The sequence below is a fragment of the Aythya marila genome, assembly GCF_965140915.1.
Source record: "Aythya marila genome assembly, chromosome: 3".
Taxonomy (NCBI): domain Eukaryota; kingdom Metazoa; phylum Chordata; class Aves; order Anseriformes; family Anatidae; genus Aythya; species Aythya marila.
The window spans coordinates 52,686,323-52,700,192 of NC_139044.1; the positions used below are offsets into that span (position 1 = coordinate 52,686,323).

Sequence of the window (13,870 nt, forward strand, 5' to 3'; positions counted from 1 at the left end):
CTCAGGTGTAGTACAGTTAGCAAAGTTAACTGAGTTAAAGTTAACTCAGTTCTTTCAATATCCAAAAGACCAGGAAAACAAAGCTAGGTATAAGTTTCATTCTTGGCAAATAGGAGTTGTACACAAAACATAATTCCACGGTGACTACTAATCTAAAAATATTCAGCAACTCTCTAAAAATGTTCAGCAAAATCATGGGAACTACAGTCAGAAAAGAAGCCCTCAAAATTTAAAGTGGTAGTGCTTTTATTTATTACTAGACTCAATAAAGACAGAGCACAAGAAATGTTTTTCTTCCAAATCCCCAAATCCTCATAATGATATTTTTAAGAGGAAAAAAAATGGGTAGAAATTGATTTTTACTCATTATTGATACATACAATACCTGGAGTGTTGTGCTTTTAATTTGTCTGACAGAACATAAGTGGAATCTGGAGTGTTCAGAACTCAACAAAACAGGCTCTAAGTTCCTATGTTTGCAAGCTTTTTACTTACATGAAGGCACACCAACCCACCTTGCTCTTTTATCATTATTGACACACCAAATTTGCTTTCAATTAGCAACAGTTTGGAATCTAATTATACCTAAAAGCATTTGATTTCCCCAAATTCCAAGGTGTTAATTTAAGAGTGTTTTCTTACTATCTCTTTAGGAAATATGTAAATCTGGAATAGGACAGGACAGGTGCCAGATGTTCAGAAAACACATACTATCTTCAAATGCCGGGGCAGAACTTGAAAATTCATCATACCTTTTCCTCCCAGGAAAGTGCATTTGAATTACTGAGACCCCAACTTCTGATCTGGGATCACAAGAGCTACACGGTTCTTCCACATATATGATCCTGACACTTAAGCTAATACTCTCAGAGCTGGACCTGCTGTATTATTATTATTATTATTAATTATTAATATTATTATTATTAGTAGTAGTAGTAGATTTTAGAAGAGAACCTCATTTTGTCTTAAATATTTCCAAAGAAAAAGAGCAAACAGGACTAGAGTAACTGGAAATCATTTCAAATTGTGTCCTGTACTTCCAGTCTGAACATTTCATGCAGTCTATTTTCAACTTACCTTCCCAGGTGTGAGGCACAAGCTTCCAGGGCCTGCTTATCATTTAGACACTGTTTGAAGAATTCATGGAAGTTCTCATTAGACTTTGCTATTTGCTCCTGAATATGGATCACAACTGGTTTGGGTAAGCAAGAATACAAACTTTCTCCTTCCTTGCATGCAGCATCTAACTTGTTTCGTCCCTCACTAATAGAATCCATCACAACCTGTGTGATGAAAGAATACAGTTTAAACATGTAAGATTTGATAAAGATAAGCAATATTTATGTTAGAAGATGAGAACCATGTCAAGAAATTGAACAAAATCCAATGGATAAATTTATATTAAGTGATGCTATAATTCACAGAGCTTGATTTTCCTATCTGTCCCCAAGACAGCCCTGTTTTTCTCTGGATAGTTTAGTGATGTCCGAAAGATGTTAGACATTTCAGTAATTATGGTTGCTTGCACTAGCTGTCTGCTCTGTTTGTGCTCTGTCCCAGCAATAGACAAGATTTGATACATCTATGTAAATCTGAAGGACTGACTAACCGTAAAATGGGAAGGGACGGGGAGGGAAAGGGATTAAAAATCAGAAAAGAAATAAAAAGTTCAGATACATCAACCTCTCAATCTTCCAGAAAGTAAACTCTGATATTTCAGAACAGTGAATGTAAATTTTATTTCCTTTACAGTACAAGTAGCTTTGTTGAACTAGTCTTACATTGCCTTATTGGAAACAAAATCATATGCATGATAGGTTCTACAAATTATTTTAGAGATATAATTTGATACATGTAGTTGTACTGTCAATTACTATTTTATTTATTTATTTATTTACTATACCTGCAAATCATGTAGCTTTGCCTCTATAGCTTTGCTGTCTCCAGACCTGTCAGATGATGCTTTTACTGCAGCCTTCACATCAGAAAACCATTCCTGGAATTCTTGCATAGAATCTTATTTAATAAAAAAAATATATATAGAGAAGAGAATATATGTATATATATATATTTAAGAAGCAGCATTAAGCACAATACTGTGTAGCTGTCTGCCACACTTATTTATCCTTTATCCTTCAGGAACCATGTGTTCAGGAACCAATAGTTAACAGGATTAACCTCACTGTTTTTATTGACACTGGGTGATGAGATTCATTTCCCCAAAAGTCAGATGTTTACAAGCAAACATCCAAATTTCAAGAGTCATACTAGGTTCCCCTTTATAGTCAATGGAAAGACAGACACTTCCAGGCTACTATGTATCCCAATTTGATGTTAGATAAACATCTAGCTTAACATCTAAGATTAAAAAATGCATACTTCTCTCCAGTTATTTACCAGAGAAACCAGGAACTACTCCAAATGAGTACTTTTTCGTTATAAAGATTTCCATATGGTTAAATACTTCTCTGAATAACAAATACACAAAGTGTATTTATGCATTAGAGATGTATACTAAGGAAGAATCTGTGAGAATATGAGGCAGTAACATAGAAGTTGAAGAAAGGTGAGTTGCCATTTACGTATTTTACATGTCTAAATTTGAATTCTGTTTTTGCAAAATGCATTGTTTCATAGCAGATGGTAAATGACCATTTGCTAACTTTCTGAAAGGCTTCATACAAAAATAAAGTTGTAATTGCAAGTGACATCACTGGAAACTCTGGCAGCCTCCAGAATGATTCATGGCTGTGGGCTAACGGTTCATATTAACAAGCCTGAAAACTCACAGAGGAAATGTTTTTCCAAGGACTCTTGCAAGCTGGCCTGTGTTCTGGAACAGAGCTGAATCACAGCCTCATATTTCTTTATTAATGAAGTGACAGTGCCACCAAGAGTTTCCAGCTCTACAGAATGGTACTTGCGACACAGTCTATTGAGGTTCTCACGCGCTGAATCAATGCTGCCCTGCTGAAGCTGTAGGTCTTTTTGTGTTTCCTGAAAATGAAGTTATAACATAAATATGACATTTTTAAATAAACAAAAGAGCCCTGTATTTTCTCAAGCATTTCTGCTCCTCCCACATATTCCTTTATTCTGCGGTCTATTGCAAGTCTAGACACAATCAAGGGAAGAAGTATGGATCTGATTATTAGTATAATAATAATATCTGATTATTAGTATAATCCAGAAGCAGATCTGGATCATGCTTCCTGAACTTGCCAAGTGAAATGAATTCTTGAAACTAAAGATCCAGCAAATATATACAAAATTTACTGTTTATTATTGTTTAACTTTTTTTTTTTTTTTTAATCAAAACATATTGAATTACAATAATTGTTTTCAGAAAAGTCTGAAATTACATGTGAGATGCACTATGACACTGGTATTTACTGGGACTTCTGAATGAAATGGAGTTTTCATTTGACTAGAGAGGAATACCTATAACCAAATTAAATTTGAATTAGCTGGTATATCAGCATTAACATGTGATCACAATGAAAAAAGATTTCCATATTGTTTGTCCTGTTATGATGTACATAATTGTATGCAATCAAGAGAACTCTAGCATCTAGACAAAAGAATTGTTATATATGAGGACTGAAGAGTATTTCTGAGGTAGAAGCTTGTGTTAAATTCAGTTCAGCCCAGAGTCTTTTTGGTGAGTTATATGTTCATAACTTACTCCACAAGGAATTGAATGGACTTTTAAACATAACCAGTTCTCATCACATCAAGGACCATGTTATTCATTATAATTTTCTGAAAGTTTTGCATAAAGTTAATAGTTTTTTAGAACCTCTATTCATTGGTGCAACTTTTGAAGAGTATCAGTATTTTCTGATATTCTAGTAGCTCTGCAGGAGATGTATAATACTTAACTGTTGTTGTACCTAGGTAGCGAAAACTGTGACAGTAAAAACAGAAGTTTGCGGCATTAAAAAGAAATATATTCATTTTCTTCAACACTGACCTTCACTTTATTCAGAGCTTCAGAATCCAGGTTATGTGCACAGCTTAAAAGTGTATCTTCCACTTTTGTTAACCAGTCTGTTGTCTGATCAATAAAATTCTGTAACTGCATCTTCTGAGTACTGAAATCTTTTAGTGTCTCTTTTGCCGTCTCAGACATTTCTTTGGCATGTTCCAGCTTTTGCCTTAAATCTAATTCTATAAACTAAAAGAAAAATGTTAACTTTAAAAATACTTAAATAAAACATTTATAATGAGAACTGGAAATGTATTGAAAAAATGTAAGGTAGGAAAGTTATACACATTAAAAATTTGCTCCATGACTAAGTATGCTTTCATGAATAAAAAAATATCAGCCATTCGGGATCAAATCTTAGATATACAGTAATCCAAAGAAGGAATACTAACTTCTTGAAAGCTAGAATGCAAAATGTTATTATCCACTTCTGATAAATTAAACAGCCGATCTTTTACTATTTCTATTTCTATTTCTATTTCTATTTCTATTTCTATTTCTATTTCTATTTCTATTTCTATTTCTATTTCTATTTCTATTTCTATTTCTATTTCTATTTCTATTTCTATTTCTATTATTTCTATTTCTATTTCTATTTATTTCTAATTTTATTTTACTATTATATATTATATTTAATTGTTTGCCATATATATATATATATACAACATCACCTAATTACTACTAGCTCTATACAATAAATATTGGTGATATGGGTGAGAAGTAAGAGTACTGAGAATCCCACTGTAAAGCAGATTGAAGAAAACACACACAAAAAAATGTTTAATCACAGCATTATATGAAATTATAGTAGATGCTAGTTGTACACATTTTACTAATAAAAGTTAAATCAAACAACTTATGACAGGACAATATCTACCACAGTTTTACTGTGGATATGGTGTACATTTTTATCATGTTTATCATATTCAGTATTTGGAAATAGGTGTCTGTTGGTCAGTAGGGATATACTGCAACATAATATGCTCTAGGTTTTACACTTTAAGTGAATAGATATTAAACTTATTATAAAATAAATTTAATAAATTTAATTTCATAATAAATTAAACACGATGTTTTATTCTCTCACATAAAAGAAACAATTTCTGAGAACATAAGCATTACTACATAGCTTGCGCATCTTGATAATATAGGGTTCTTGATCAGTATCTGATTAGTAATTTAGGCTTATGTTTACAGTCAGTGCAAAATGTGGACAAGACCTGAATGTTAGATTAAATTCAGTTAAAATCTGATACCTGTGCTTGAAATAACTATCTACTGAGATACTTCCTTGCTGTGGAAATCACAGAAGTCAGACTATCTTTTAAAATTTCTGACATGTTGAAAACAGATAACCTCACATATCAATTTCCTTTTGAATTCCAACTTCAAAAATATTCATATTTTTGCTTTTGCATCTCTCCTAGATTATAAAAAAAAGTGTGAAACTAACCAACAACAACAGTTCAAGAGCTTATCTTCAGTGCTCCTATTTTATCATTATCTAGTAACAGTTCAGGACACTAATTTGAGACTACTAAAGAACACTTATAGTTAAGCATAGTCTGTGATTAACACTATCTTTATTTTACCTGAAGATCTGCAGGAGGCTCTTGACTATGAGTCACGTCTTTGAGCTCTAAAATTTTAGAGCTGAGCTGCTCCAGCTTCTGTTCTTTATCCTTGACTTGAGACTGTAGAAGAGATGTAGTCAAAGTTTCATACCAAACTACAAGAAGGTTTTAGAGCTTGGAAAGGATGCTCCATCAGTCGGAAAAATTAACAATATAATGAGGTTTAGCAACTAGCAGCAAGCACAGTTCTGTTAGTTTCCTTCTCTAAAGCTCTCCCATTTCTTTTCCTTTATTAGAATCAGCTCAGATTTTTTTCCCTCCATTTAAATAACCAGACATATTTTTAGCATTTAAAAATACAACAGCTTTAGTTTCCTAAAAGTGGCTGAATAAAGATTGGAATGTCATTGTTTATTTGACTGGAAAAATCTACTGTGGTTGTTAGCTTCCACTAAGTAGCATGTAGAGCATAATAGATGTACTCTGTTTTTTATTACAAGGAAATGAGACCTCAGAACAAAAATAGACAGAACTAAAAGTCACACTCAAAATGGAATTAAAAATGTTGTTATATATACACTGACACGTCAGGACCTTATATTTATTGCAGTCATAGATATCCACATTATAAATAAATATTCTGTTTATTTTAAAAGCAACAGAAATATAAAAGAGAAAAATATAATCTGTATAATTGTAGTTTTGAAGTACTAAGTAAGAAATTAGTGTTTGTGCCATGTTACCCAAACTTTCATTCAAAAAATTCAAAGGCCACTCCAGTTAAATGATTGGACTGCGGATTTCAGGATTAAACAGCTACGCTTAACTTCAGCACCATTCATGAATGGTAGAAATTCAGGTGGCTTTAGAAGAATCCTCAAGGGGATGTTCTAGGAGCATATAATATTAGCTAATATGAGCTAATTGAGAAAGAGACCAGTGTTATGAACAATATATGAGATTTTTCTGTCCATGTGAAATGTGTCAGTGAACTGCCTTTCCTTTGCAAAAGACAGTACAAAAAAGTATTATGAACAATGCATTCTGTGACTGCAGATGTATTCACAGCCCTCATGCTTTCTGTTGTTCTGGCTCTCTTTGAGTCAGGTGGTTTGGGTGTTGGCTGCTGTTACTCCAAAGAAGTTTAAATAGTAATGAAGTTAGGTGGTTTGACTGTCATGGTTGTCACAAAGACATTAGATAGAGTTTGTCCTCAGCAAAATACTGAATTAGTACCATTTCATCTTCTATTGTACTTGTATATGTACACTGTACATCTTTGTAAGGACATTAGTTATTTCAAATGAAGTAGAATATAACTCATTCTATGGTTGACCTGCTGTACATTTTAAACCAGTGGTGGCAGAATGCTTCCTGAACACTGATTATATTCCGAAATCTGTTTAACACTATTCAGAAAAGAAAGAGAGCATGTTACTGAACTTGTTATAACTTGACATTAAAATTTGCATTACAGTCCACCATAACTTTATTACTATAGTGGCTGGAGACTCTATCTTTTGAGCTGAGATTTTAGAAGTTGCTCATTGCTTAACTGCAGGTGATGTCTAAAATTTCCATGAGCTTCTACTGGACCATCGCTCAGTCCAATATCCAAATTTTTGAAATTTTTGTCCTTGCAAGAACACAGGGTCACGTACTGCTAGAGTCAAAATGACTATGACATTTAGATGGAGTAAGCGCTGTGCCATTCTTGTTTCTGTCAGAAGCAGACAGCTTCAATACTAGACTGAAGTGTCTATGCTAGCCGCTGCATTTGTGATACCATTGCTTGTGCAGGGGACACAGTGGTCTAAAGCAGTGCAGGTTTATCTATGTGCCTTATATCACTAGAGATTTTCGCCCCAAACATTTTTATTAATAATTTATGGGTAAGCACCTGGAAGTCTTTCAGGATGACCTCCATTCTCTGACTGTTACTCAAGTTGCCGATGTCTTCATTCAGTTGAGAAATACATTTATTGCACCATCCATCCATTTCTTTTCCAATTTTCAGGATGTCATCCCATAAAGACACACTTACACTCAGCTGGTCTATGTTGTCTTCAATCCTTTCTGACACCTTTTAAGAAAGGAGAACACATAAATACATTCAAAAATTATTTTTAGATTCCTTTTAGATTTTGAAGCCAATTTTAAGGCAAATAATTAGCCTTCGCAAAATAATTATCCTCTTAGAGTTATGCCAAAGTTCTAAAATCTAATTTGAATTTAGTTTCCTAGATGATAAAATAAACAAAAATCATATGTTACTATTTCTAAAAAGCTGTATGTGTTCTGTTTGTTTGTTTGTTTTTACTGGGAAATCATTTCAGGTTCAAATAAAATTTGTTATTAAAAACAGCTACATTTACCTTTCTTATGTGATAAAAGAATTTGCTATCAAAGCAGTATAAATATGAAAATTAAAAAATACTAGTTTCTATATTATGTTTCTCCGCTATAATGTCTCTCCCAATGTATTCACATCTTTAATGGTGTAACTTAATATAATATAATTTACTGCTTTATTTATTTAGTAAAACTTACAGTCATGAAGTAATACTGGCACACATTAGGCAAGAATCCAATTCAAATTTATATTTTGAGTAGGTCTATAACAGTTACATTCAAACATTGTTATAAGATTTTTTAAGTGTAGCAAATGAATGTCATTGCTGTGCACTATCCCTATGATATCATATTAAATATCATATATTTTAGAGTAAACTTTACAAAAAACTGCATATTCTAAGGACATACTAGTACTTTAACCTTTGCTCAATTAAAAACTGTATTTTGTGTAAAAACACCAGATTCTTACATCTAGCCATTTGTCCACCATAGAGTTCATATCTGTTTTCACCACAGTGCAGTCGCAGTTATGAATTCTTTTCAATTCTGCTAACAAATGTTTTCCTTTATTGGTGAAAGTATCCAGATCTTTTTGTTTATCACTCAGGTTGTTCTTGGCTGCTTCATGCTGTGGACATAAATATTTGCTTGTTTAATGAAGACTCAAAGAAAAAAAAAATAACCCATTTTTTCGGGCACTCATCTCTAGGCCAGTGGTGTATACGTGTATTATTCATTTGAAAATTTATTCATTAGATCCTAAATCTAAAAAAAAAAAAAAAAAAAAAAAAAAGGAAGAAAGGACTATGTTCTTTCCTCACCAGAATCAGAAGAACTTAAATCTTGAATGTCAGTGTGTCAAGATTCGACAGTAAATTCAAGGAACTTGAAAGACAGCCTAATGGCACATGTCAAACAGAAAATCCTGATGAAATCAAAGATCATTTAAATCCCTCAAATGAAAATATATGTAATTACCTTCAATAAAGTTCTCTTGACATCTTCATGATCCTTCCAAATAGATTTGATCACGGAAGCACTGTCAGCACTGTCTATGACTTTCATTACTGTTGACCTCAAGCTCTGATATTCTTTCATCAGATCAATAAGAATACAGGACTGCTCCTTTCTGTAATGGTAAAAGTCTGTGTTAGTGTAATTCATGTTTATGTTTATGATGGAAAGTGAATGTAGTATAACAATTCAGCATGAAGGAATCAGAATGCAGTCCTAAACATATTTTGGGCAGTCAAGGAAATATATTTAGCTTTCACAAATCACCGGGGCTCCATACATCACCAAGCACCTCACTGAAGAGGCAGTATATCAGTCACCACCTCATCCATATCATATTGTAAAGCAAAAGACTTGAGCAAAAGAAACACTAAAACTGGAATTCAAGTTTCTCACTTCCTAAGTTTAGCATCTTACTAACAAGAAACCACATTGTAATAATGTTGAGAATTGCAATTAATTTTTTAACCTCTTCCTTTAACATGGAGTATTTTTTGGATAAGAAGCAGAATTAACAGCTAAAGCTGTTGCAAGATAAGTCTAACTATTCTGTTCTCCAATTATCAGATGCAACCCTTTGTGTTTAAAACATTATATTCAACTCACCTGCCATTGTATCATTGTATTGATAATATAACTATAAATAGTTATAAATATAAATAAATAACCTGATGCTAAGAAAGGTGTTTTTGTTTTGTTTTGTTTTGTTTTTATTTTTGTTTTTCCCCTTTCTAGAAAAGCCTACTTCTGTTCAGGCAATAGACAGAAAGAAAGAATATATCCAATCTATTCTTGGTGTTTATGCTGAAGAAAGAGAGGTGAGATCTTGGATACATTTAATTGTAGAATAGTGTTTACCAATGAAAGGAATTTGGGAAATATGACACTGCAAAGACATGCAATTGCTTTAAGACCTGGACCTTTTCTGAATGTTCCAAAACACTCTCCAAAAATAGTCATGTTTAGGAGGGTTTAAAATTGTGCGTATATGAAAGAGAAAACTGTTCAAAATAAATCAGGAAAAAAAAAAAAAATATATATATATATATAAATATATACAAATATATTTATAATATATTTTTATATATATTTAAAAAATAGTAAATTAGTAAAATAAATTAGTAAAAATAAATCAGTAAAATAAATTAATAAAAATAAATATTTTTACTTTAGAAGGCAACCATGAGGTATGTCATAGTTTTGGCTGGGACAAAGTTAATTTTCTTTGTAGAGACACATATAATGTTATGTTTGGGATTTTTGATGAGAATAATACTGATAATACACTGCTGTTTTAGTTGCCGCAGGGCAGTGCTCACACACAGCCAAGGAATATTCTTCTCTTTGTACTGTCTGCAGTGTACTGCCAGCAGGAAGCTGGGGGTGCACCAGGAGCTGGGAGGGGACACAGCCAGGACAGCTGGCCTGGGCTGGCCAGGGAAATATTCCACACCACGCAGTGTCACGTTCAGGAATAAAAAGCTGGGGTAAAGAAGGAGGAAGGGGGGATGTTTGGAGTGATGGTGTTTTTCTTCCCAAGAAACCATTAGAGGTTGTGAGCCCCAATCTCCTGGAAGTGGCTGAACTGCTGAGTTCCAGTGGCAGCCTGCTGATGAGAAGTAGCTAATGGATTCCTTGCTTTGCATTTCTTCTACACCCGATTTTTGCTTTACCTGGTAAACTCTCTGTATCTCAACCCATGAGTTCTTGCACATTTACCTTTCCAATTATTTCCTCCATCCCATCTGGGGAGAGTGAGTGAGAGTCTAGGTGGTTCTTGCCTGCCTGCTGGGTTTAAACCATATCAGGGTACCTGAGTATTTTCCAGTTTTAGGTATAAAGATACACCTACTGCATGTGACAACTGCACAACTGATTTACCCTCAATAACGCATCTGTCAGAGGCAGCTATTTTAATAATACATGTTCTTCACTGCCAAAGTGGTGCTATCTAGTTTTTGGCACATCAGTACAGAAGTTACTTGGTTTACTATTATTAAGGACTTCTACAGATAAGAAAAATGGGTTGTACCAACATGCAACATGAAATACAAATTAGTGGCAGTGCTAAAGAAAAAGACGTGGTAAAGATATTTTTAACAAAACCATTGATTTCATTGACTTAGTTCAAGTTTATATATCTCCTAAAAATGCACTAGAAAAATAGACTGAATTCAGCTGGGAAAAAAATACAAGCAAAAATGTAATCCGTGTAGTTGTACAGTTGTTTTTTTTTTTGCAGAAGGGATATAAGACAGGGATGGATATTTACAAATATATGTATCATTGCAATCAAGAAAAAAGGAACAATAGCAGCCAGTAAATCAAATCAAATTTGGGGATCACCAAACTGCATCTTTCCATTTAAGTATTAGTCAGGCTTGGAACTGTTCTGCTTCTGCCCTTAGACAAAAATCATTCACTGAGGATGATGTAGTATTAAATGTATCTAGCACTTAATTTTAATATACAAATTTTAAAAAGAACATTTGAAGAAGTTTTCTTTAAATATAAGAAAAGGCAGCTAAAACAAAGAAAATGTTAAGACAAGTTTAATTAGATTCTTTATTTCTGTAGTTTCTTTCTTTATCAACTTTCATTGATATATGTAATATATCAATATTACATTATATATATAAATATATAAATATGTATTGTATTTAATAATACACTTACACTGATAAACGTAAGATCTACTTACTTTTCATTTATAACTTTCTCAGTATCCTCCCACAGAGATTCTAAGTGGTTAATCTCTTTGTCGATTTCAGAAGCAAGTGTTATATCTTTTTGGGCTATTTGCTTTGCTTTGTCCATGAGCCATTGGAGTTCATGCTGGTGAGAACTCAATTCTTCATCCAACTGGTTAAAGACCCTCAATCTGCAAGTTAAAAGTCAGGTTACAAATTTACTTATCTTCCTTTTCATGTAAGGGAAACCTATGCTATATGGTATTTCTGATAACTGTTGGGAGTTTGGCTTCATTTGAACAAAATAATTTTCTGTGACAAAGACTTTCTTCTCTGTTCTTTCAGTATAAAAGGTTTGAGAGACATGTTAAAAGTTCTGCTCATGTTTTCCCTCCACCCAAACATCTCACTTCCAAAATTTGACTAAATAGATATATGGATTCACATGCCTTGCAAAATGGCAAGTAATAAGACACCCAGGCAGAAAATTCGCATGTGCCTCCAACTCATAAAAAAATCTAGGGACTGCAAGCAAATGAAGAGATGCCAATCTCAAACATTTATACTGTTTTTACCTTTGCTGGAGGGCTTGCAGCGTTGCTTCTCGTAGGCCCTCCTTGTCAGCCTTTTCCTCAGTATCTTCAATACTCTTCAGCAGCTGTTCTTTATGTTCCATGAAGGATCTTCTCAAGGTTGCAAGTGCTTCTGCCTCACTCTGTTTTGTTCCCAGCAGATTTTGAACTGCCTCCAGTTCTAAGCACAGATTATCCACCACAGCCCTACATGAAGTCCTCTGCTCAGAATTCCCATGTTTCAGATGATATTGGGCCTTAGTAAGTGAACCATCCAAACTGACAGCAACAGTTTCCAATTTGTTAAGAGACTGAATAACATCATGGAGTTCCTTCTCCAACAACTCTGACTTAGCTTTATCCATATTTCCAGTTTTCTCCACTGTCTGCCTGAGCTGGTGGAGTACTCCTGATGAAGCACTATGGAGCCCCAGGAATACCTGCAGCTGATCCAGAGCCTCTTGTCTTTGGCTAGTTATTTGACTTGCCTCCTGGAAGATCTGAAAGCAATCTTCAGTCTTTCCTTGCAATGTCTGCTGGTCCTCTGGACAGCTGAAAGAACATAATTTATCTAAATGTTCCTTCAGACTTCGGAATTGCTGCTTCTTACTTTCAATTTCCATTAAGTGGTTCTATTGGAAAGAAAGAAAATATGAGAGCTGGGTTTCCTTTTCCAACCAGAAGTTCAGAAAACATTCTAGTATTAAACTTAGGATTAAAACAAGTACTATTGAGGTGATTTTAGTAAGAATAGTTTGGTGTTACAGTTTTGTTTCAGGCTGGTCAAATGATTGAAATGTGTATGTGGCTGCAACAGAGTATTAATTTTCAAGCACAAGTAAACGACCTCCTGCTAGTTTTAGATGAGTATTTATCAGAATACACTGCACAATATGTCAGCCTTTACTTTTTACATCCAAAAGTTTACCTTATTTTGAGATGCAGCCAGTACTTGATCAGCTGTGTTTATCTCTGAAGTGGCTTGTAGTTCAGCAAGAAACTGCTTAATCCAATCTGAAAAACTAAGTAGGAGCTCATCAAACTGTCCATGCTCAACAACAAGAGATTGAAGGAGGTTGATCCTATAGGATGTCAAATGTAAATATGAATGCAGTTGACCTAAATTAATCATTTCCCATATTCAAAACCATAGCTGACTGGACAGAATTAAAATCACTGCCAGGTAGAAGGAAAGAAGGAAATGTAGATCTATGTTACAAAAGTAATGACTACTGTGCTGATTACTTAACTGGGAAGCACTACCTGAAAGTATAAATCAGGTCTTCCTTTATTCTACCATCCTGTTCATATCAACTGTTAGAAGTCCCCCAAGCCACCAAGGTATGGTTTCTTCAACTTTTCTTCATAGTGGCAGACCCAACAAAGAGAATGATATTGAAGCTAACTTTAAGTTCTGTTTATCCTATCTGCAACACTGCATGTGAGGTAAATGTCTTATAAATGTAGGCAGAGGATGAGTAGCTGAATGTTCAACTTTCGCTGAAGTGGGGCTGGAGTCAGAGGAACACAATTCAAAGAAAGAACATGTCTAGAGGAGTATTCAGCATGTAGCAGACCTCAGTTTCTAAACCCTTGCTTTAAAAAAGGCCTCACCATTCATCCATTGCAAGACTTCCCTTTGAAATTTCTCTATGTGATTTTCAACATGAAAATTTA

The 13,870-nt window shown here is 33.9% G+C and overlaps 1 protein-coding gene across 13 annotated transcripts in view; it reads right to left on the minus strand.

The window, feature by feature from the left end:
• Positions 1 to 13,870, minus strand: part of SYNE1 (spectrin repeat containing nuclear envelope protein 1) — a 306,198-nt gene that overhangs the window by 175,154 nt on the left and 117,174 nt on the right. For all 13 annotated transcript variants that reach the window (XM_082757645.1, XM_082757640.1, XM_082757651.1 and 10 more), the window contains 11 exons: positions 13,122 to 13,275; positions 12,197 to 12,825; positions 11,633 to 11,812; positions 8,896 to 9,046; positions 8,387 to 8,545; positions 7,463 to 7,645; positions 5,581 to 5,682; positions 3,974 to 4,177; positions 2,790 to 2,997; positions 1,904 to 2,016; positions 1,078 to 1,283 (listed from right to left, as the gene is read on the minus strand). In XM_082757645.1, coding sequence (XP_082613771.1) covers positions 1,078 to 1,283; positions 1,904 to 2,016; positions 2,790 to 2,997; positions 3,974 to 4,177; positions 5,581 to 5,682; positions 7,463 to 7,645; positions 8,387 to 8,545; positions 8,896 to 9,046; positions 11,633 to 11,812; positions 12,197 to 12,825; positions 13,122 to 13,275 — 2,289 coding nt within the window. The remainder of the gene's footprint in view (positions 1 to 1,077; positions 1,284 to 1,903; positions 2,017 to 2,789; positions 2,998 to 3,973; positions 4,178 to 5,580; positions 5,683 to 7,462; positions 7,646 to 8,386; positions 8,546 to 8,895; positions 9,047 to 11,632; positions 11,813 to 12,196; positions 12,826 to 13,121; positions 13,276 to 13,870) is intronic.